We start from the raw sequence: 25,999 nt of genomic DNA on the forward strand, positions 1-25,999 counted from the left end.
TAAGTTAAAATAATTATAATAACTATAATGAAAGTCAATTTCATTTCAAATTCATTTTTACAAAATTATATATATATATCATATATATATATATATATATATATATATATATATATATATATATATATATATATATATATATATATATATATATATATATATATTTGTCAGCAGCTAAAAGAAAATAATGTCTGAAAGTGGTTGATCAAAATAAAGTAATAACAAACCTAGTTATTTAATCTAGTATATAAGCTGCAGCAGCAATAATTGACCAAAAAAACATATTTTGCCACAGATAAGCCGAACTGGACTATAAGCCGCAGGCCATAACATCAGATATTAATGCAAAAAGATGGTACATGAATCGTCTACCTACAGCAACATTCTCTCTTTAAAAGCATTCTGTCTCCCATTGTTTAATTGATAGATTAATTTAGTGAACACTGCACACACTGCACGTAAATAATATATACAATCATAATATTATAAAAACAATCATATATACTGTATATCGAACACAAACTTTTATACAGGATCTTTATGCCGTCCTCACTCCGAAGCGTCGGGTTTTTCGCATCTAGACGGCTGGATAACGACGTTTCAAACAACCAGACCGTCTTTCCTTTTGCTCTGCTCTATTGGAACAACGGCCATTGACAATCACCCTCTTTAGGTCGCCGTAAAACTAGAAAAATAAAGCACGTAATCAGCTAATGATACATACATATATATATATATATATATATATATATATATTATTCTCCATATTCTGTTCATTTGGTTACGCTCCTTCTAGTGTTGTAGTTTAAAGTTGGAGTTTTTAGCAAATTAGAATTCAGCTAACTTGTGTCGTCAGGCTGTATGTAAGTCGTTCAACATCAACAATAAAAGTTAAAAGTTATAGTATAGCTAGCCATCTAGCATTTTTTTTCATGAAAAAAGGGGAGGCGCGAAGTAGCGAGGGATCCATGCAGTACTGACATGAACATGAAGCTACAAAATTGCTCATGCAGTCACTTAAGGCATTTACATGGTGATGGGTCCAGCCTGTATCAATAATAGTTCAACTTTATATGTACTGTATTTGTTTCTTCCAAAAACTCTCCAGCAGTACCACAGAACACTTTTATTTAAATAACTAGATTTGTCATGACTTTATTTTGATCAACCACTTTCAGACATTATCTTCTTTTAGCTGCTGACAACAAACAAGGCAGGCATGTGCCAAAAACCGATATATCATGATTGAAAAAGTCACAGTATTTTAAAACTGTCAAAGTCTTTTCCCTTCTCTGTCGTCTGCCTTAACGGACAACTGCATCGTGCAGTGGGAGCCTCCTCTCATTGTGTGTCGCATGGGAAACATCCTCTGCTGCAGCAGCCAATCACATTACAGCTGTTGTTGTCCACTTTCTGCTTCGCCAGCTAACTTACACGGGTAACGTGTCTAACATGTTATCATATCCTACTTTTGCAGAGTGTTTTATGTGATATCGCTCAAAGTAGGACTCGCAAGCTCGAGGGTGGCCAACCAATCGATCTTATTCCCCATCCAAACCAACCAATTCAGTTGTGTGGGAAGAATTCAGCTTTCGAAAAAGGGCAGGTGACTGTCACATGTATGCTACAAGCTAGCTGTGAGCTTCCGAGCGACAGTGAAAGAGCAAGGGAGAGAAAGCATGAGCACAAGAGATAAGAAGCAAAAGAGACGCAGTCAGCTATGTGGTGTGGGTGTGTGCAGAAAATAATGCTCAATGCCATGAAAAGATGCCACATTGAACTATTAATTGATACATAAATTAGTTGGAGTGGTGGTAGTACATTTAAAATTGACCTTGTTTTTAATACTGTATACTCTATAGTTTCACACTTGCATATTTTATTTTAAATTTGATGTGTTCAATCAGAATTCATGTACATATACGTATGTTTATTGCAGAGCAAATCCCGTTTTGTATGGATTTTACTTACAGCTTTATTTTCCTTTAGGATGGTAAAAGTTTGTTAGTGTAACAATCATTGCATTGGAAATATTTGTTAATGTGTTATATATTTTGTTTAAAAAACTGTTTTTTTAAAATGTTGGAAAAATGATCACTGATGCATAACATTGCATGCTTCACTTCGCGCACTTGCTGACCCTTCCTAACTTTCACCCAGGACAACTACCTAGCCAGAGCTGAACAATTTGTTTTTCTTAACCCTTTACTGGGTTTCCACCACCTTCTTTGGCTTCACCCAGCAGGATTGTGACATGCTCAAGATTATCATGCAGTCAGAATCTGATATCATCCTGTGCCTAAAACAAGGTATTTTTTGATTGTATCTAGATTTGTGTTGGTTGATTTAATTGGATTAACACAGCATATATTATATGATCAGGGTAAATCAGTAAAACAGGATTAAATCAACACAGTTTTAATGTGTCTCCAGCTATTTTGGTATTGACTTGTTTTTCAGGTATGCTTTTCTAACTTTTTACTCCTAAAATTGCTGCTTTTTGATAGACAGCTCCACTGCTGTATACATTATTGATTGTTTCAGCCTTAAGAATGACTGATAGGATTTGTTGATGCTTACGAGTCTCTCCGTTCAGTTGTATGAGAACTGTTGGCTTTCTGTTTGGAAAGTTGTGGTTTACATTTGATTCAGTTTGTGTTGAAAATAACACGGAATGACTACGAGGCTTCTGGCAAATGCATTAAGGTGCATTCGATTTGAAATCATTCTTTTCTGATTCATTGCAGAGTAGGAGGAACACAACAGCAGCAGAAATAATGTTGCCAACTTTGCAACAGATTTATTGACTTTTTGGGCCCCTTTGGTGATTTCCTTCCTAACGATTGACAAATCTAGCAAGCTTTTGGACATACAATTGCTGCTTTCCTCAGAAGAGAGTCAACATTCCTGCCCCGCAGGCACATCTTTCTCTCCATCTACTATGTTCACTCAGTAGCTTCTTTACTTCGTTTTTCATTGCTTTACCTGCAAAGCCACAGCTGCAACACACTTTACTCTGGGATTTAGTGCTTACTACAACTAATGATGATGATAAAAATAGGAATAATAATCATAATAATATTGATTACATATGCACTACTTTACTGCAACCAGTCAAGACATGGGTGATTCCATTTTTTTTTTTTTTGTCTGGTTGATGATTGTTCGTGGTCACTGGGTGGCTTATAGGCAGGTGGATTAGTTGATGAGAAAGCGATTCGCAGCATATTTAGACACAGGTGTATATGGGTGATGGGGAGTTCTTACTTTTTCACTTTAGTTCACTCTGCACCATTCCACTTTGCTTTTCTTCAGCCATTTACTCTCCAGTACTCACCCCAGTCTTGAGCATAATGTCCACAGTTTAAGATGTCAATAAACGGGAAACATCACCCAAGAGCGGTTAAAAGCGCCAGGGTTTGTTGTTACAACTACTTTAATTACAGCTATGGAAAGCAGACATTCACTATAGCATAATTCAGCGTTTCATATATAGGAGTGCAAGAACCTCTGGTGGTACATGAAGGCATTTCAGGGGGTATCTGAGATTTTAAATTGCTGCAGGTATCATAATCTGATTGAACAATCTGATTTAGGCTTTAAAGGGACAATGTGTACGATTTTGACCGTTTTTCATAAAAAAGGAATACATTAAATGATTATACATTTCAAAAACTTGCAAATGAATGTGTTCTTAAAGGGATAGTGTGTAAGATTCAGACCGTTTTTCATTAAGGACAGCAGGTGCTGCAGGTGCTACATTTACCATTTTCCAAAGGTACTGTATGACAAACATGGCCGCCTCGGACAAGTGCCGCCCCATTGTAATATAATTTAATGATAACTTGACCTATGATTTATTATTATATTTATTATTATTTAAAACATATTATTGCTCATTAAGAACACATTTGTTTGCAAGTTTTTGAAATTTACAATCATTTAATTTATTCCTTTAGAATGAAAAGCAGTCTAAATCTTACACACTATCCCTTTAAGTATGATTAGTGGCCTCCTTGACTACTGATAATTGGTATTGGTCCTGTTAAACGCATGTCGGTCGATCTCTAATTTACATCCAAAACTGTTTTGTGCTGGTTAGGGTGTACTTAGATGCAAAGAAAGGTGCATCATTGACAAAAAGTTACAAAAGACAGGCAGAAAAAAACCCAGACAGCATTATAGGACAATGGAATCAAAACATGAGTTCTCTACCATCAGCTCATTCCTATCCATTAAAAATAAATCACCATTGACATTAGTTAAACAGGACGGCAAAAGTGCATCTGAACTGAACTGATCTGAACATATGTATGCTTGTGTCCACAATGTTTACTTACAGTACATGCAGCCGTAGACTTCTATCCGAAGACCAATCCTGCCCTCTTTACTCCATTCCAGAGGGACAAGCCTCAGGAACCGTGCCATAATTCCATGCTGCAGCTCATGGCGAATTGCACTCTCCGAGTTTGAGTTTCCAGAGAAGGCCTGTGCACATAAACACAGACACACATGATGAAATTAAATACATCAAAGTCGCATGCCTACGGTCAAACAAGATGCCTTGGGGAGCTAAGAGCAAAAAGTATTTGTTCCGCTTGCCACATCCTGCCCTGAGGAGTCACACACTCACAAAACATACAACATAATTATGAGTCTATATGAGTACTATTATGCCATGAGACACTCTGACTGCGGGGGATTTGAGGAGGAAATTGTGCCTTGTTGAACTCACATGTAAGAAACTCTCTGTTCTTTTAGTCTACTTAAAATGGCTCCCTTAGGACTAATGGGTTCCTGTAGCTGACGTGGTTGACAGTCCTTTTGCCTATTAGACCTGAGTGGTCTGGTCAGTTCAACTTTTAAGACACTTCTTAATAGTGCACACTCCTTCAGTAGGAACCGCAACACGGAGTTTTCTCTATGCAGTGCACTTAAACCATCATCATACCGTCGTAATGGAAAATAGGTATAAGTGCGGTGATTCTCAACCTTTACCACATGATGTTACCTCTGTCTAATAGTTTTTTCAGCCGAGTACGCACTCATCAGTGCAATACACTTTTAGATGTAAAAATGAAATGACTTAAAACAGAATGCTGTGCCATCCATGTCTGATTCATTCATTAACTATGGAACTACATTTGTAGCTGTATCTATAGGTGTGATTTACTCCCCGCTACCAGAAGATAGGTCATGTAACAGTTTCTGTTTTATTTCTGGCTCGTCTGCTGGAAAATTGTGTCACTAACGATGTTGCATATCTAAATAAACCGTAACAAAATCAAACATATGTTGTTTTGCAAAGGACTTACTATAAACCAGATTAGAACTATGCTGCTTCATATTCCACTAAATTTGTAAAGAAATTTGAAAAGACAACTGTTCTGTTCCTGTGATGGCATTAAATAGCGCCAGATGTCATGTGCCTCGGGGATACTAATCCCCCCAATTTAGAACTTCTGCTCTGATCCAATGACCCTAACCTTTTTTATGCCAAAGCATATCCAAATGGTCAGCATATCCAAAAGAACATCACCAAGAAAAGATATTGAAACAATTATGATCCTGTCTCTATTTACAATTGAATATTCTCAAAGTGATGTACTCACTGTGAAATTTGGACCTGTTTAATTAAACCCAAAACTTGTATACAAATCCTTGTAGGAAGCTTATACGTTCTTTTTGTTTTTGATGGTAACAGTTTTTTTTTTTTTTTAATTATATACAATATACCAGGGGTCACCAACATTTTTAAAATGGAGTAATACGAAGGGCTACCATTTTATGGGAAGACACCAATCATGTTAATGATTTATCACAATAATTAAGAAACACCTGTAGTAAATACGTGAATCCAGTGTAATATGTAATGTAAATGTAATACATGTATAATTGTTTGTAAAATTAATAGAAAATCACCAATTTTCTATCACTTGTAAGCTATTTGCAGAACAGACCTGTGGACTACACATGTGATCTTTGGTGGGCTACCTGGTGCCTGCGGGCACCACGTTAGTGAACCCTGCTATATACTATATAACTTTATACTAATTTATAATATAAATATTATGTATTATGCTATCTGATAGATAAGCATTGAATTATTCTGTCTGAAACATGTTTGTTGGCATGGACTGACTTGGATCTTGTGTACTTTGGATCATGGGTACTGATTAATGGATTTCTAAATATAAAATAGATACATCTGGCCTGCTACGTATTTTTAGAACAGAGCTACTGAAGTGGTCCTTGGGGGTTACCCAGCACCACATTGGTGACACCTAATTGTTTTACATAAGCAAAGTGTTAATAGTATGTATGGATGTTTTCTGTTGGCTTTGTTTGTGAAGGTGTGAGAAGGTGATGCGTCTCTAGGAGCTGTAAAAAAGAAACAGGTGCCATTACCCGAGCAAAGGGCTGATGATGTTGGGAAAGAAGATAGCAGCATAGACTCGTAAACTGCATTCCCCACTATCACAAACTAATTGTTCGCATTTTTGCAAGAGCTCTCCCCCAATCCTTTAGGGCAGCAATGGCTATTTTTGTTTTAACTAGGACCAACACAAATGACCCAACGCATTTAAATGAGGAGCAGACTAGATGTGCAGTAAGACGGGAAGGATATCCGAAAAGGTGCAGGTTGTCTATTCCTGAGAAGAAAGCTAGGTGTCTTCCTTCCTGTTTGTTGTTTATTAAATGTCCTAGGGCAGTGCTTCTTAACCTTTTTGGAGGCACCGAACCCCACCAGTTTCATATGCTCATTCACCGAACCCTTCTTTAGTAAAAAATAAAATATGTTTTTTTTTTTTTTTTTTTACTGGTGCACGAAATGAATTGTGCATTAATATCACCTTGTTCAAATGACAAAACCAACTCAGTGCATGGTAGGAAATCTCAGAGGAGGACGCTTTCAATGACTGTGCCCACTAACTGCAGACTAGACTGAGGCATGGACCTCTGCGGCAGAGGCTCCACCGAACCCCTGAGACCGACTCACCGAACCCCTAGGGTTCGATTGAACCCAGGTTAAGAACCACTGTTCTAGGGTGATCCTGACACAAAGATACCCAGGTAAACACCGATCTGATCGTATTTGTTATGTCAGTTTCAATTCTTACAGGTTTAAAACAAAGTGCAAATGTCCAAATACTTTTTTTACTTTACTAAATTTATAACCCATAGTGGATTTCGATCTTTGAACTCTCCCTATTCTTGAAATAACACGGTAATTCCCTATTTCCAAACCATTACCTTCATCTGTCTGCATTTCTTCTACATGCTAAAAGTATGATGGCCTAAAACATTTGGATGATGCAGTTCTAAAATCTCAATATTTGAAGCGACAATACAAAAGAAAGCATTGTTTGTTTTTCTAGCTAAGTTGCGTGGCAGAAGAGAAAAGGAGAGAAAACAGTATGCTTTGAAATGACTCCACACTGATCCAGCTACAATACTGTATTCTCCCCCAAATATAACCTACCTCCTTGGGTAAGTGCTGAAGTTCAAACTAAGCTCAGGGCAACTACATGCACAGTCCCCAAAACAGCAATGAGGCATTTCTGTTTCCCTGGTGCTTTACTTTATCATTTATTTTTAACATTTCTATTTACGCAGAAAAGTTTAACCGAGCATACGAATGCACGCAAATTGTATATTAGTGCACTACTTCTCATTCTGCATATGACTCTTTGGGGAGGCACTTGCGATGTTTGATGCTGTATGTTTAGGTGAATGCTTGAAATTCTCCCTCTGAGGGACCCTGACTAACAACTCTTATTCGCATGTGAGAGACCAGGGTTTAAAAATGGGAGTCAATTGGAGAACTATAATCTTGTTATTTTGTTATATTATAAAAAATGAAAAGCCCAAAAATCAAAGCTTGCAAGGTCACATGACCAAACTCAGACAACAGGTGGCTTATTTTTACCAGTTTTTATAACTGAAAATGACCTTTCATGTCTCACCGTTTTTTTGAGTTTGGCGATGTGACGTCTGCAAGTTGAGCTGTGATACGTGACACGTTTTTTTGTTATTGTATTTTTGCAACTACTGTGTTGGACTGCAGAAAGTAAATTCCAACAGAAATCTTGACTTTGGCAAAAAAAAAAAAAAAAAAAAAAAAAAAAGGAGTTAGGCACCCTCGTGCACATACTTTGCAAACTAAATGCCTTCCATATTTTTTTCAAATTTTGGAAATGCTTTTAAAGACGTAAGTACAGTAATTTATGAATTTTTTTTTCTTTCATTCACTCAAAATGTTCAGTGTCATCAATTTTATCCATAAATATGTAGGTTTCCTTATTTTATATTTTTGATTCCCTCCCCCCAGGACAATACAGTATAAGGGCAGAAAAGTGAATTTGAAAAAAAAAAATAAGTTTCTGTCAAAAATATATATATTTCTGTACTTGAATATGCCATCTTACATATTACAACCTTGAATAACAAAATAACTCACATTTTTTAACACATGCACATATGTAAATTTTAATTAAAAAAAAAAACGTTTTTTAATTTTGTAAAATATTTGCAAATGTGTGAACTCTCTGCAATTTGTCTAAGTGCAAAAGACCACTTTTGTCCAGTCCTCTCATTCTTTGTTGCAGGGATGTGTGGAAAAAAATGCAAACAAGACAAGAAACCTAAAAGTAATAGGGAATTGGTGTGTAGGCAAGAGTCACACTCCTGGTAGTGTGATAGCCATGTTGAACTTTGACATGTCACCGTTTGAGTGAAATTTCAGCTCCTAGTGTCTTTCAATGCTTACCTTTTGATTTGAAATGTCTTTGATGTAAAGATCAAAGGGTTGCAGAATACCATGCAAGGGTTAAACTTGCTAATGTTGACATTCAGGCTACTTATGAATATTAATTGGTCTTAACTTAATGAGCAAGATTTCCCAGTGCCCATTTTTTTCTGTTATTGTTTAACATTAGACTCTCTAGATGGAGAAAAAAGACTAAATGCCCTTTCCTGGCATTTGATTGTTGTTGCTGGAACAGTCAACCGCTCTAGACCACTCCGGACGCGCGCCCATTGTGTGCAACCTTCCCTAACAGTGTCAGGGGAAATCAGTGTGGCCTGGTCTGGTCTTTTGTTTTTATCGACTAGTGTATGGGACAAAGCAGGGCCATAGAAGAAATTGCAGTTACTTTGAAGCTCCAAGGATGGTTTTGTAGACTATGTTTTGCCAAGAAAAGTGAACAAACTGTTGTAATAGCATATTTAATGGAGCACCACCATTCAGTGCCAGAGCTGCAATAGATTCTATGGGACTGCTTAATCCAGCTAATATACTTTAGGACCAATTCTGGTGAACCAACTCCGTATCTGGGCAAATGTGGTGAAGCTTGTTGTCACTTATCTCAGAAACTAATAGATGTGAATAGGAATGGTTACGTTCGTATACTACGCCAACACCTTAAAGTTATGTAAGTTCATTTTTTAACAATGAGGCTTAAATTTGGCATTTTTCTTTTTTCTGAGGTAATTATACTCGAGTCTGTACTCTCATGAGGTTCATTGTTGGAATATCTACGTTGTTACTAGTTGATGACACATACTCTGATTTAATTAGACAAGACCTACACTTAAAAGGAGTATTCATGTCACTCTTGTTTTTGCTCACATTTATGAGCTGAATTCAAAGATCTAAGATTCTTTCAAAGTACAGAAAGTACAGAAAGGCCTATTTCTTTTATATATCCTGTTACAAATCTCAAATGTCTTATTTTTTAACAATAGTAATACCTCCATGTCATAGGTGTGGCAAATCAAGATGCCAATAAAACAGCATAACTATTGCACTGATGTACCATACACTGCCCACAACAGCTCTCGCAGATGAAGTTTTAATGTATTGGGGAAATCCAATGGGGTATGCCCTGCAGAGGACTTATGTATGGGAGTCCAGAATGTTGTGTTATGCCCTCATATAGAGTAATTTGATAGGATGTGATGTGACCATAGCCAAATGATTACCATACATCATTTTGTTGTTTTTATTTAATTTTTGAATTGCCTCAAATGCGCCCCATGATACTGTCACTGACCACTACAAACTATGGGAACTCTCCTTTTTTCGCCACATCAAATGTGAAAAATGTTAACAAGAAGATTCGATGTTTGTGTGTTGAGTATGTACAATAGACTGAAACATTACTAAGATCCGAATTTGGAATTGTTTAACCTCATGAAACTTTAAATTACTGTTTGTGCCTGTAGCGCTGAGATGAAAGACACATTTATTTTTACTGGCGTACAGAGAGTAGTGCAAACTATCCACTCTCCATACATTTACTCCATTGTTACGTTCATTTTAGTTTCTGAAAATCTAAACATCACTCATTGAATAGGATTGGGTTGCTGAGGCCATTAGACAAATTCACACAATAGAACAGCTCAACAAGGGTCTGACTGGAATGCTCAATGAAAAGATAGGGAGAGCAAAAAGCAACAAAATAATGCCCACTGGAGCATAAATTCAGGTGTGTGATTTATCAGTAGACTCTCTGGAGTTCTTCTACCTAAATTAGTCATCCACCATTGAGACACACACGATTCAAGACTTCACTAATTCATTTACCTGACAAAGCACAGTCACGCAGTAGTGTCCTTGTGAGAAAACACAAAACATGTTCTGCATATAAACACCAATGTTTTCAAACACTTACAGTCATACTTATGCCACGCAGCCCTGATGATATACCTGCAAATGCATGGAAGTATTTTGGATCTTAGCTAGTGAGAAGAAGCCTTAGGAATGGAGGAGAAGCGTGCTGGTGTTCATTTGTAAGAACAAGAGAGAAGTGCAGAGTTGTGGAAACTACCGTGGAATAAAGTTGATGAGCCATACAGTGACGTAATGGGAAAGCTTAGTTGAAGCTAGACTAAAGGCTGAAGTGAGCATTTGGGAGCAGCAGTATGGTTTCATGCCAAGAAAGACCAATACAGATTCCGTATTTGCTTTGAGGATGCTGATAGAAAAGGTCAGAGGGAGCTGGATTGTGTCTTTGTACAGTAGCTAAGGAAAAGGTTTATGAAAGGATGTTCAGGGATGAACTGTGGTATTGTATGAGGAGGTCTGTAGGGGCAGAGAAGAATGTTAGAACAGTGTAGGACATGTACAAGGGCAGTAAGAAAGTGGTAAGATGTGCTGTAGGTGTGACAGAGGAGTTCAAGGTAGCAGTGGGACCGCATCAGAGATCAGCTCTCAGCCCCTTCTTATTCACTATGATGGACAGATGACAGGTGAGGTTAGAGTGTAATCTCCATGGACTAAGAAGTTTGCAGATGACATTGTGATATTTCGTGAGAGAAGGAAACACGTGGAGGGGAAGCTAGAGTGGTGGAGGTTTGCTGAGGAAAAAAAAGCAATAAATGTTAGCTGCAGAAAGAAGGACTACATGTGTATGAATGAGAGTAGAAGAGTGGGGATACAGGAGAAGAGATAAAGAAGTTGGAGTGTTTTAAGTATTTAGGATCAAGAGTCCAGACAATGGAGAGTGTGAAAAAGAGGTGAAGTATGTGCAGGCAGGCTGGAGCGAGAGGAGAAAAAGTGGCATGTGATATGTTAAAAAAAAAAAAAGTTTCAGATAAAATGAAAAGAAAAGTGTGCAAGTCCAGCAATGCTCTTTGGGCTGGAGAAAGTGCCATTGAGAAAAAGACAGGAGGCACAGCTGGAGGTAGTAGAGATGAAGATGCTGAGGTTCTTTTTTGGAGTGATCAGGATGGATGGGGTCCGGAATGAATACATCAAAGGGACAGCACATGTTAGAGGCTTTGGAGATAAAGTCAAAGAGGTCCGACTGAGATGGTTCAGACATGTCCAGAGGAGAGAGAGTGACTATATAGGTCGGAGATACTGATCAAAGAGGAGGTTTTGTAGATGTAGTAGTAGAGGACATAAAGGTAGTTGGGAGAAGAATTTGCAGGAAACAGGCTTGGATGGTGAAAACTGATTTGCTGTGGTGACCCGTGAAGTGAAATTGTAGTGTAATTTCATCGTCTTAACTCATTCAATGCCAGGGATGTATATTCACATTTTTTTAAGACTCCAGACATTCAGTCCCAGATACTTAAGTATTGATTTAATACTTAAGTATCTGGGACTGAATGTCTGGAGTCTTAAAAAAATGTGAATATACATTCCTGGCATTTAATGAGTTAAGACGATCAAAAAAATCAAGTATTGATTTAATACTTGATTATCTGGAAAGGAATGTCCATAATGTAATTAAGAATTGATCTAATACTTAAGTATCTGGGATTTAATGTCCAGACTCTTAAGAAATGGGAAATTATGTCCCTGGCATTTAATGAGTTAATAACACGCCATGATCTATGTAACCACTAAAGACAGGGGTAGACTTATACAGTACTTGTGTTATGTACACTTCTGGGAAATCTGAAAGACGCTTTACTTAACGTGCAAAAATTGTATAACTTATGGATATTAACACAAGTAAATATGAAGTTTCCAAAAACCTTTTGTTACCTATACTTGTGTAAAATTCACCCAAATTGAAGTAAAAAAAAAGGGTTGGGGGTCAACTTATAAGCAAGGTCAACTTGTACTTTGAGAAATACAGTAATATGGAAAGTTTTACTCCATTTCATTTTTTTAAATTGTGTTAAATTGCTCAGGACAAGCTCAATCAAGTGAATGGATTGCTACTACTACTTACGTTCTCTATCCCATCCACCGAAAGGGACACTGTGTAAGATTTGACAGTTTTTCATTGTCCGTAGCTATAATAAACATGGCAGCCTCATGAGAAGTGCCGCCCGCCATTTAATATAATAACTAGACCAACTATTAAATTATAAACATACTGTTGTTAATTAAATTAAGCAGTTGCTGAGTACTGTATATAAATGTATCACAGCTTACCTGTACAGTACATTGTGTGCATGTTTCTTTGTTTCCAACCATAAAGGGACACTGTGTAAGATTTAGACAGTTTTTCATTTAAAAAAGAATATATTAAAATATTATAAATTTCAAAAACTTGCAAATCAATGTGTGCTTAACCCTTGAGTAGTATTTTGATCATTTTGAGGTCATTTTCTTCCATACCATTCTCACAGTGTTCCAGCCAAGGGATGGCACAATCCTTCTAGTTTTATAGCTAAGAGGTTGTGCCATGTTGGAATTTGAGATGTAATCACCATTCGGTTTAAAATTTAGTTCCTGAGTGTCTTCTTTCAATTCTTCCCCTTGGATGTGAAATGATTTTGATGTAAGGATCAAAGGATTTCTCAAGCAGCCTAGACCATTCAATAAACAAAAAAGGAAGACAACTAGTTTTTCCTTTCTCGCAAGGAGAGCGGACAAGAACCTTCACCTTCTGAAAGCTCTTTCCGGTCTGGTGACAAAATCTGTCCATCCTGCTTTTATTCATTTGGGTTTGCCCTCGGCACTAAAGTAATTTCTGCCCTGAAGGTTTGGGGGAGACATTTAGCAACAATGTAAACAATCAGTTTATCAGCGTGAGGAATGCAGTTTAGAGTCCACACTGCTATCTTCTTAAACATCAAGCATTACTGGTTATGTCACGGGCCTGTCTCTTTCTTGCACCTGCTTGAAATGTGTCAATTCCTCTTCTTTAAAACTGACAGTAACAAAAAACATTCAACCTAATCTACCAACATACTGATTGCATAGCAAACATACTAACTGATTGCATACTAAGTGATTATATAACAAATATGGGATAACCTGTATGCAATAAGTTTAACAGATAAGACAAACTACTGTACAAGGGTTATATTGGTTTACGACACAGACAGTGACCAATAAAGGACAACTGGAAAGGAATAAAGGCAAATTCCATCAAAAACCAAAGCATAAAAGAAAGAGGCATATCATGAGAACGAAGAACATTCAAAACATGGGATATGTAAGAGAAGGCAGGATAGGCAGACACAAGAGAACAAAATCACATGAAAATAACAAAGCATGTGACTGTTCAGTCAAGACAAAGAAGAATTGCCTTTTCTACGCCCATGAAATTGTTACATAAATGCTACGCTTTATATATTGTGGGACATACTTTATAGACCACCTGTGGATATGTGGAAATTAAAGTGTGGATCTAGCAATGACATCCACATTAGTTGCACTGAAGCTTGTTTGGAGGATGCTGAGAGCTTTCATGCTGACCATTATTCACTTGCTTTCTGCCTTGTTTTCCTTACGCGTGGGCCAAATGGATCAGAGGCCAGCTGACAAGATAACAAGGACACTAATGTGTTTCCTCGAGCAGATGCTTGAAACATTATTTGGGCTGCCCTCTGCTCATCTCAAAATATCTACCCCTCCCTGGTATCTTTAAAAAATACCACTGGATTATGTCGATTTGAGGGAAATGCATTTAGAGTTAATGCTTCTTTGATTTTTGTCGGTGTTAAAAATGAATACTCTTAATATGGACAATTTTTAATTCACCTTTAATTAATACAGCAATCTGGAAGGTTGCATGGTTTAAGGACATTTTACAGAAAAGAAATAGTGCAGATGCAGATTTGTAGCAACAGGAATATCCGACAATCGTTTTGAGTTAAACTAAGCCTCAAAATAAATGTTGGACTATTTTTCATCGGTATGCTGACGAAGCATTATTAATGTGTCTCTGTTTGATGCATGATCGGCTTAAGAATTGTGGCTGTGGCTGTGCTGGTTTTATTAGATACATATATTACTGTCAGGTGGTCTGCTTGACTTACGGCTTAAAGCTTCTCATCCATAGGAAACAACAGTGGAAGAGAATCGGGGCATGCTGGAATTAGCTGGACCACAACTAGGAGGAGGAGATTAAGATGTAGAAATGTTTAGTATGCATCATTTGTTATTTTTAAATGCCCTGATGAGTCCCTTTTTCATACTTAGGTGATCGTCACCCGACTGAGGAAAAATAGGTAAATAACTTACAGTAATCACAAATATTTAACTGATAAAGCCTGCAATGATTCACCACATTCAATTTGTATGTAAAAGTGTGGTTGTACTTATTGACTGACAATTTGTTGCTGGAATTGATATACTGTGCAATTGTTGCAAAATAACAATTTTCAAAGATATGAATTTTACATTTCCAAAAATGATTCATAATTTCTCAATGTAACAAACTCCATGTTCTAAATATTTAGCTGACATGACTAAATTATAATTCATGTTGCCTGTGTCTTTTAGAATAGCATGAAATAATGTTGGCATATAGATTTGAAAACAACAAAAATGAACAACACGTTAATGTGTTCATCTTAGCACATCTTAGCACATTTACAGACTTTTCTTGCATGCATGTGTAAACAAACTAGCTGTTTCTGTTTTCCTCTTAGATGACAACATCAACATTTTATCAAATAAGAAAATGTATCAAATATCAACTTCATCACAGCTGAAAAGGTATGTCCATATCCATCCATTATCTATAACTGCTTATCCTCACAAGGGTCGGTTTGTTGGTGCGCTATCTTGGCAAAGTAGCTACAGTTCAATAAAAGGAAGTAAGCTGCACATACCAGTTATCCAAAGTTCCCTCTTTGCCATTCTTGAAGCCAGGCGAGTGCTCTTGCTGGCTCCGTTTTGTATTGAATGCTCAGCTGGCCGTATTGGATAACTTTGAGCGCAAAACTTTGAGCGCAAACCGGCTGCCATGATTCATACCTGCCCCCATGTGACGTTAAACATTTTTAAAGCTGATTGGCTGTCGCGACGGGACGAACAACCAAAGTTACATTTTTTTTAACTTTGGGCGATGGAGCGAAATTAAAGTTGTCTTTTGCCACGATCGATTTCACATTGCTCGCAAGGCTCCATCACGCCATGGCGCGCACTACATTGACTACAATACAGAAGTGTCCGCTTTTTCGCCTCCTTCTTGTTTGGTATGAAAGCAGCATTATGTTGCGCTCAAAGCAGTTGTTTTTCCTTTTCCTCACGATGCAGTTTGAATTCATTTTACCATAAATACCTGAAGTTGAGCAGCATGTCAATCCTTAGTGTATCACAATCGCGCTTCACATGGCAAAAACAAATCCTTTTTCCTGGGGTCATCGATGCGTCCCCCCAAGGGGGGCCTGACCCACTATTTGAGAAACACTGAGTTACGGTAATTATTGTGAGTGCGAATATAGCCGATATAAAAATGCACCTTTGTGAATCAAAACTCAGTTTATGTGGCAGACAGACCAATCTTCCTTGAATGACGTCAAATGAAAAAAAAGATCTAATTTTTAAGTTGCCGCTTATAAGATGCACCCATACTTTTGGCCTTCGTTTTTGGGGGTAAAAAAGTGCATCTTATATTTGGGGAATTACGGTAATTGTTGAATAACATCCATTTTGGCTATAAAGCCTTGACAACCTATTCTATGTTGCAAATGGTGTTTGAATTACCATACTCATTCGTCAATGTCATTATGAATCTTCAGTTTCACAAAACCAATTATGAGCTGTTTATCAGTGATCTTCCTCAGAGAATCGCTGAGCCAATACATTGACATTCTCTGTTGTTGGAAAGGACATTAATTCCTTGGGACTTATGCTTTCTTATCAGGCACACTTCTGATTGGCAGCGATTGGAGACACAAGAAGCATGATAATTATTTCCACCTCACTTTTAAGCCAAACACTGTACGTTAAGTTAAGTGGGTGACCCAAATATTGGCTGAGTAAATAGTGGTGAGCAGTATGACGGCCAAGTGGCTGTCTCACAGTTCCCCAGGTTGGGGATTGAAATTGAGTTGGCGTGTTCTCTGGATATTCTGGCTTCCTCCTGCATGCTAGGTTAAATAAAGACAGACTATCTATCTATCTATCTATCTATCTATCTATCTATCTATCTATCTATCTATCTATCTATCTATCTATCTATATATATATATATATATATATATATATATATATATATATATATATATATATATATATATATATATACTGTATATACATTCATAATCTCACACGCATGGAAAGATTGACTTTGACCAATAGGGCCTCACTGAATGTCCTTGTGTTACATATAAGAATATGAATGAGAAAAGCAATGCATACATATATAATGTGCAATGTCATACATAAAAAAAGCAAGCAGCATTTTCCCCAAACAACAAGGAGATTAATCTGTTTTGGACTATTTGCAGGAATCACAGGGGCAATGAATCAGGGTTAATAGCAAAACGCAAACACTTTGAAATATAAAATCACAGCTAATAGTTATGATGCAGAACACATAAACAACAGCTTGAATTACTTTTAGTCATAAACGTCTACATTTTCCATCTTGAATAGACCTGAAGGGCCACAAGCTGAGATTAGAGCCGACATTAAAATAAAAAACAAAACAAACATTACTGACACTTTCTCACCTATTGAACATAATTATTGGCTTTGCATACTCATAAAATAAGGAGAAATATTCACAGCCATGCCATTTTAGTAATCGCTCCATGTTTTTGCAATTTTAGAGAATGATTACCTTTTAAACATACACTGTGTTCTCATGCGACCTGGTGTTTCTTCATTTTATTGATACTTGTTAAGGAAGCAGCAAAATGAAAACCGGGTGAAACTGCAAATAAAACACATTTTGGGTCATTGCCCTGCAGCAGCAACTTGACTTCAGGAACTGATTGTAAGGTCAGAAGCCGGTTTAAACTGGGCAATTTTTAAAAATATTTTATTTTTTGTTGTTGTTGTTGTAATTGTTATAATACCGGGTTGATCTATGCCAGCCTTTACTAATTGATGGGAAAGACACATTATTTAGACATTAGCAGTTAATAACATTTTAATATATTTTTTTTGTCTGAGTATGTACCATATTTTACGCACTATAAGGCGCACCGGATTATAAGGCACACCCTCAATAAATGACATTTTAAAACTTTTTCAATCACAATATAGTAATACTCAAAGTAATAACAATAATAACTCAAATAAGAACTCTAAATTCTCAATAGCATAATAACTCAATGTCAATATGACCAACCTTGTTCAACTGTAAACACACAAAAGAAACAGGTAAAGCTTAAGCTTATTATGTATTATTTTGTGTTTATTTTGAATTTGTCCCTTTGCAACACACCATTGATGTGTGAGGTGATGTTTGCCTGATATGGTCTGTCTTTTTTTTTTTTGGGGGGGGGGGAAGGTGGAAGCGCATTGATGCCCTTTTCCCGACCCGCTGAAATGCTTTAGAGTAGTTGCCTATCAAGTGACACCCCTTTCCTTCTCATGTGAAATTCAGACAGACATTCCTTGATATCACCTTGATGCACCTGTTGCATCTGTTTTCAGAACTTTTTTTTCTGAGGTAATAGCATGAAAACAGTATACTTGACTGTAATACCATAAATTATAATGAATCAGGGGTCTCTTCTGATACAATCATTTCCATAATTAGAGAGTTCTGACGTTATTTTACACATTTAGATAAACTATGTCTGTCTAGGTTTAAAGATGTTGAACTGAAAACATTTAATTTTCTATTTTATTTTATTTTATTTTATTTTTTTTAGCTCTTTGGAGGCTCTTATGTTTTCTGTACCACTTGACAAGATCTAATGTTGAACACAATAGGCCATTAGCTAATGCATGGCTTCTCAAATAGTGGGGTTTGCCCCCCTGGGGGGCGCTAGGTGATGCCAGAGGGACGTGGATGACCCCAGGCAAAAGGCTTTGTTAATGTCACGTGAGGTATAATTGCAATAAAATGAAAATCTTCATCTTTTTTTTTGTTGGTTTTAGGCACTTTCATGCACTTGGTTATTATTTTTTTGTGTGTGTTTTACATTAAAATGTAACTGTATAAATGCTGTAAAAAGAATTAACAACTTAATTTTAATAATAATTTAGTTCTCTTTCCTGGGGGGGATATAATTGAGAGGCACTGAGCTAATGATACCCCATTGCCAGATGTATGCCTCAAGTGTAAATTGCTTTTATAATGCTGGAGAATGGTTAATTTGGAGTAAAGGTACATAGAAGATCAAACAAAATAAAAAAAAAAAAACAACAACAAAAATCTGTGTTCTTCTGTACAAAATGGGACAAAAAAGAGACATTTGGGATTCAAACCAAGTCATGGCTCGATGCCAACATGCCCAAAGCCGTACTGGCAAGAATCCCACCGTATCTGCCACACACAACACTTGGACAATGACACACACTGGATCAGAAAGGCAGACATAAACAATGCAGCACTAACCCAAATGTTGCCATCCTGATGATAAGGTTTCCAGTTCCTTCCCGTGTCACTATAGAGCAGACGGTACCGCGTTGTCCAGTCAGAGCTGCTGTATCGACCTTGTGTGGCAATGGCACTGAATTGCTTTCTTGAGCCCAGGTCCACTTGCAACCACTGGTAGTGATCGCTATCGAGTGGAGACCATCCACCAGCACCTGAAGAATGACATTTACAGTTAGTTTCATTTTGTTGATCCCTCTAATTTACAGTGGTGAGAAAGACCAATTACTTTCATTTCTGAATAAAATAAAACAATAGATTTTCTCCATCTAAGTCACAACAATAGAAAAACATGTTTAAACCCCAATGACTCAAGAAAAAAAAAGTCTATGTTTTTATTGAACATGGCATAAACATTTCGCAGAGCATAGTGGCTACAAATGTTTGTATTTAATAATTGCTTGGAAATTTGTTTGGCAGAAATAACTTCAAACAAGCATTCTCTATTCTTGAAGATTAGACTTGAACAATGGCTTAATGGAATTTTGTACGATTCCTCTTGAAGTCCAGCATTTAAACGAGCCACTGCAGAGGATTTTTTTCTGTTGAAGATGTTCAGTTTTTGATGTACTTCTGACATGTGGGTTGTTGTCCTGTTGGATAACCCATCTTCTTGTAAGCTTCAGTTGAAAAGTACATGGTCGAGGTCCTCGAAAAACTTCTTGATAAACCTGGCTGAAGGCTGGGGTTGCTGGATGCCGTAATGGAATGGAATAAATGAGCTGAGAACCCGGAATAGCATTAGTTGTGAGAGTGATGTGTTTTCACTTTCACTGGAAATGGGGTTGCACTGGACTCGGTGGTCGACCTGGAGGCACATACTGTTTGCCAAGGAGACCGTACATCCATCCATCTGTGTTCCGGGATCAGGTCGCGGGGGCAGCAGCTTGAGCAAGGAAGCCCAGACTTCCTTCTCCCTGGCCACTTCATCTAGCTCCTATGGAAAAATCCCCAGGCGCTCCCAGGCCAGCTGATAGACATAGTCCCTCCAGCGTTGTCCCCGGCGCCTCCTTCCTGTGGGACGTGCCGGAAACACATCAACAGGAGGTGTAAGGGGGGCATCCTAACCAGATGCCTGAACCACCTCAACTGGCTCCTCTCAATGCGGAGGAGCAGCGGCTCGAGGATGAGCCCCTCCCGAATCACCGAGCTTCTCACCCTATCTCTAAGGGAGAGCCTGGACACCCTGTGGAGGAAAACTCATTTCGGCCATTTGTATCCGGGATCTTGTTCTTTCAGTCACAACCCACAATCGTGACCATAGGTGAGGCCAGGAATGTAGATCGACCGGTAAATAGGGAGCTTTGCCTTTTGGCTCAGCTCTTTCTTCACTAAGAAAGACCGTAGCAGAGTTTGCATTACAGCAGACGCTTCACCAATCCGCCTGTCGATCTCCCGTTCCATCCTACCCTCGCTCTTGAACAGGACCCAGAGATACTTAAACTCCTCCACTTGGGGCAGGACCTCATCCCTGACCCGGAGAAGGCATTCCACACTGTTCCGATTGAGAACCATGGTTTTCATATTTAGAGAGGCTTATTTTCATCCCAGCTGCTGCACACTTGGCTGCAAAATGAAGTGATTGTTGGAGGTCAAGGCTGAAGAAGCCAACACTCACCGGAAAGGAATTCGACTTACTAACAAAAATGTGGACCAAACTCTGAAATCGGTCGTACAGGGACCGAACAGCACATATCAGGATGTCCGCTACTTCATACTCCCGAAGTACCCCCCCAGAGCGATCCCCGAGAGACATGGTCGAACGCCTTCTCCAAGTCCACAAAGCACATGTAGACTGGTTGGGCGATCTCCCATGCACCCTAGAGAATCATGCCGAGGGTGTAGAGCTGGTCAATTGTTCCATGGCCGGGACAGAAACGACACTGCTCCTCCTGAATCTAAAATTCGACTTCCTGACGGACCCTCCTCTCCAGGAACCCTGAATAGACCTTACAGGGGAGACTGAGGAGTGTGATTACTCTGTAGTTGGAACACACTCTTCGGGCCTCCTTCTTAAAAAGGGAGACCACCACCACAGTCTTCCAATCCAGGGGCACTGTCACCGATGTTCACGGAAGTCGTTTTCCATGGCCTCACTGAATTCCTCCCACACTCGAGTTTTTGCCTTGGTGACCACCGAAGCCGCATCTGCTTGGCCAGCCTGTACCTGTCAGCTGCCTTTGGGGTCTAACAGGCCAAACAGGTCTGAAGGCGGAGGGAGGCCATGAAGGCGGAGGGAGGGAGGGTACCCTCTCGTCCACTGGGGTAAACCCCACTGTCCGACTTTATCTACTTCTTGGCTTGCACATCAGCTCAGGCTCCTTCCTGCCAGAGAGGTGAGATTCTATGTCCCATGAGCTCGCTTCTGAAGCAGGGGATCGGTACGCCAAGGTTCCCGCCTTTGGCCACCGCTTAGCTCACTTCGCACCTAACCCTCATGGCCCCTCTCACATGTGGTGAGCCCATGGGAAGGGGGACCCACGTCATCCTTTCGGGCTGAGCCTGGCCAGGCCCAATGGGTGCAGGTCCGGCCACCAGGCTCGCACCAACGAGCCCCACCTCCGGGCTTGGCTCCAGAGGTGGCCCCTGATGACCCGTGTCCGGGGAAGGGAAAACTAGATCCAATTATTGTATTCATCAAAAAGGGGTCTATGAGCCGTGTTTAGTCTGGAACCTCACCTAAGACCTGTTTGTCATGGGTGACCCTACCAGGGGCATAAAGCCTCTGACAACTTAGCTCCTAGGATCACTTGAACATGCAAACCTCTCCACCGTGTTACGAAGGGGCCGAGGAGATCGGAAATTAGCAAACATTAGAAAGCAGCCGGACGCTGTGTCCATCACAGAGGGGGACTTCAGCCACTGCAACCTCAGGACTATTTTCCCGAATATTTGATTATTATTTGCTCACTTATGGAATGTAGTCTGCTTTTGAAGCGAACAGAATAAAATTTCGCTATGTGGTATAGTACTATACATGTGACAATAAAATCTCTAAGAATCTTTAAAGATTCAGTGACAGCAACGCAACCAGGCATTCACAAACCAAAATGCCCAGTCTACCATATTTCATGGTTGATGAGGTTTTCATGGTGGTGTGCAGTGCCATTTTTTTTCTTCATACAGAATAGGGTGTTCCTTCCTATACAGTAGAATAGTGCTGTGGAATTTGAAGTCCACGGCAATTAGTACCTCTTTTTGTTGGGGGGGACTTTTTGTTAACTTCTTGGTTTAATTCATTTTTATCCTCTTAGTGTAGATATAAACGCCCTGTTTTAAAGTACTTATTATTCATTTAATTAAAATCCTACAAACACGGCAGTCCTTGAGAGCCAGTATTACGCATGTTTTTGAGCTTTCTTTACTCAACACACCTGATTCAAATGATCAGCTCAGCAGAAGCCCGATCAGTTGAATAAGGCTTGTCATTGTAAAGAAACCTGCAAAACATGCAAGAAACTGGCCCTTGAAGACAGAGTTTGCCCTACAGGAACATGCCCAGCTAGCAGCACGTTATGGAATTTGGAGATCCGTTGTTCAAGTGCAAAAATGGTGGAAGACCATTAAAGGAGGAAATGCGCAAGTTAATGCTAAGAGGATCAAGTCGTGTCATGCAAAACCCATCCCTACAGGATCTATGGCTAAGATTTGAAAAAAATAAAAATCTGTGTACCCTACAGTGTAGGGTAAGACATCCAGCCACTTTTATAGGTTTTGAAATTTCAAATAAAATAATTGATTTGAATAGAAAATAATAACAGATTTAACTGCCATACATCATGGAACATGAACGATAAATACATAGCTAAAACAATAAGCGTATGTTGTATTTTGAACTGTTTACAAAGCTGCCACGGTTTGAGTAGTTGCTGTCTATTTTATCATGATTAGAATCAACACTATTGTGCGTATGAGGCTGACTGGCAGAATTTTCCAAATGTCACTGTGGCATGAATGCTAATATCAGAAACGAATCCATCCCGAAATGTCTTACATACTAATGCTCTTCTCCATGATGTATAGGCCTCACCTATGCATAATTAGATAATACTGAAGAAGAGACCTTGTCACTCATCACATTGAGATGTAGCCGGAAGGCTCCGCATGTAAAGGGCTAAATAAAATATGACTTTGCCCACGCACTGGTGGTGTCCCTTTTGGTTCAGCAGCATTCTGCTGGACACTGACCACTTGCAAAATGACAACATATAACCTTGTAACTGCACATGCTCAATGTAAAATGTTACTATGACAATGTCATGCTGCTTTTCTGCTTGTCTTGAGGTCTTGGTGCTGAGCTGATCTGCCTTTCAAATTGCCACTTTACATAGGAAGGTGGGTGGGGGTGGAACAAACTATTTTTATTCATTTATACATCCTCTTCCGCTCTTAATACATGAAATTCTTTTTTTTGTTTGATATTTTTTAAATAAAAAAACAAACAAACTAATTTGCTCCTTCATTTACATTTAATAAATAATGAAACTCCAAGTTATAAAATTATCCACATGTCAGGTGAGGGGACAAACAGGCTCTGCCGCTTCTGCCTTTCCTGCACAGTATGTTCCCAACTTGCAGATTAAATAGGCTTCAAAGTAAATGATGCAAAACCGAGTATAAGTCACCTTCTGGTCAGAGGAGAACAAAATACAGGATGAGTCCTAATTTGCATTTAGTCACATGTAAAACAATAATCACAGATGTGCCATTAGTGCTATGCTCCCTAAGTATATTTTACAAAGCTCCTCCCCGGGAAGAGAAACACTTTTGTGCCCCCCGACCATAAATAAAAGGATTTATCTATAAAAATGGTATAATAACTACAATAAAAGTAAATTTCATTAAAAAATATATATTATCTATATCTATATATCTATATACCTGTGTATATATATATATATATATATATATATATATATATATATATATATATATATATATATATATATATATATATATATATATATATATATAGATAGATAGATAGATAGACAGATAATATTCAGTATATATATATATATATATATAGAGAGAGAGATAGATAGATAGATAGATAGATAGATAGATAGATAGATAGATAGATAGATAGATAGATAGATAGATAGATAGATAGTAGATATATTCAGTATATATATAGATAGAGATAGATAGATAGATAGACAGATAGATAGATAGATAGATAGATAGATAGATAGATAGATAGATAGATAGATAGATAGATAGATAGATAGATAGATAGATAGATAGATAGATAGATAGATAGATAGATAGATAGATAGATAGATATTTAAAATGTTTCTGTTTTCTTGTCATATAATATCTATTTGGTTACGCCCCTTCCAGTGTTGTAATTTTAGGTTAGCATTTGTAGCCAATTAGAATTCCGCTAATTTGTGTGGGCATTCGCAAGATACAGCTCCAGGTTTCTGTGCAGTGTGCACAGACATATGTGAACGGACCCATATAGTTAAAAGACAGTTGCAATAGCCAATCGAGTCATAAGGCAGTCATTTTGAAGCCTCACGTTGAATGTGACATGATTGGATGCTCACTGCAGGGAGGTGTTGCAATGTTCATCAACCATGTTTAATGTTGAAAATTTCAAGTCGTTAAATTAAAAAAGTGGTTGTTGCTCAACCATGTTGATAATTTTAAATTAGTATTGATTTTAGGTTTTGGCAGTATCACATATAATGATTAGTTTTAATTACTGATGCTGGTTTCTTGATGTTTAAACATTCCGGAAAATTCCCTGTGTATTCCAGTAATACATACTTGTGCTTCTTAGGGGTATTTATTCGAGTTGAGTCACTGAAGCTGTAAGTGTGAAAAAAACCCAATATATATTAACTTTCAACAACTGTGTACTGTACTTTTTTATAGCATTTGTACAGGTTACAGTTTAGTCAGAAATAGAGCATCAAAGTGCTTAGAAAAACAAAATACATAAATACATAATACAGTGATCCCCCTACTTCGCGGTTAATAGGGGGGGGGGGGGGGGGTCAACCCGCAAAGTAGGGTATCAGTTCCTAGATTTCTATGTACGCCCCAATATAGCCACAGTCACCATAAACAATCTTTTTTTTTGTATCGTTTGCGTATTTTATTTCCATTTCCATTACATTATCCTTATTAACATTATTGCATATTCATTAAATACTAGTATTACTTAGTTTATTGAGAATTTGTTCACAGGACTGGTTATCTGCACCAAGACTCAGGTGAAAGAGTACGCAAGTCATCACGTTGAACTTCACATTTATTTTGACTCATGTATGGTGTATCATGTAGTATCTATTGAATAATAAATCAACATTGTTAAAGTCAGTCAACTTACATATAAACACTTGCCGAACTTTAATCTATGAATTTACTGTATTTTTAGCCGACATTAGCGGGTTAGCAACAACTAACAACTACAAACTATAAAGTGCAACCTCTACACAAACGAACACATAAACAGAATAAACACTCGTCGCTTACTAAACATATGCAGTAGCGTGCGTTATCAACATAAATGATAATAAACTATAAAATGAGTTTACGTTGTCATTAAAAACGTCACCGTAACAAGCCGAATGACGCACAGAGAACGTAACATAAAAAACGGAAATGCAACGCGCCCTGACAAATTAAAAGCATGCATTTCAAAATAAGATAAAAACGTCACGAACTCTAACGCTTGAAAAATTCTTAACGTAGTTATTAACTAATATTACTTCGTTATTTGATAAATACAG

At 38.0% G+C, this 25,999-nt stretch overlaps 1 protein-coding gene across 3 annotated transcripts in view; it reads right to left on the reverse strand.

Annotated features, from left to right (window-relative positions):
- Nucleotides 1-25,999, reverse strand: part of cntnap2a (contactin associated protein 2a) — a 381,313-nt gene that overhangs the window by 193,727 nt on the left and 161,587 nt on the right. For all 3 annotated transcript variants that reach the window (XM_088401634.1, XM_088401636.1, XM_088401635.1), the window contains 2 exons: nucleotides 19,218-19,411; nucleotides 4,341-4,488 (listed from right to left, as the gene is read on the reverse strand). In XM_088401634.1, the coding sequence (XP_088257760.1) occupies nucleotides 4,341-4,488; nucleotides 19,218-19,411 (342 nt within the window). The remainder of the gene's footprint in view (nucleotides 1-4,340; nucleotides 4,489-19,217; nucleotides 19,412-25,999) is intronic.

This window comes from Hippichthys cyanospilos, chromosome 19, assembly GCF_059441005.1.
Source record: "Hippichthys cyanospilos isolate Australia breed blue-spotted pipefish chromosome 19, RoL_Hcya_1.0, whole genome shotgun sequence".
Taxonomy (NCBI): Eukaryota; Metazoa; Chordata; class Actinopteri; order Syngnathiformes; family Syngnathidae; genus Hippichthys; species Hippichthys cyanospilos.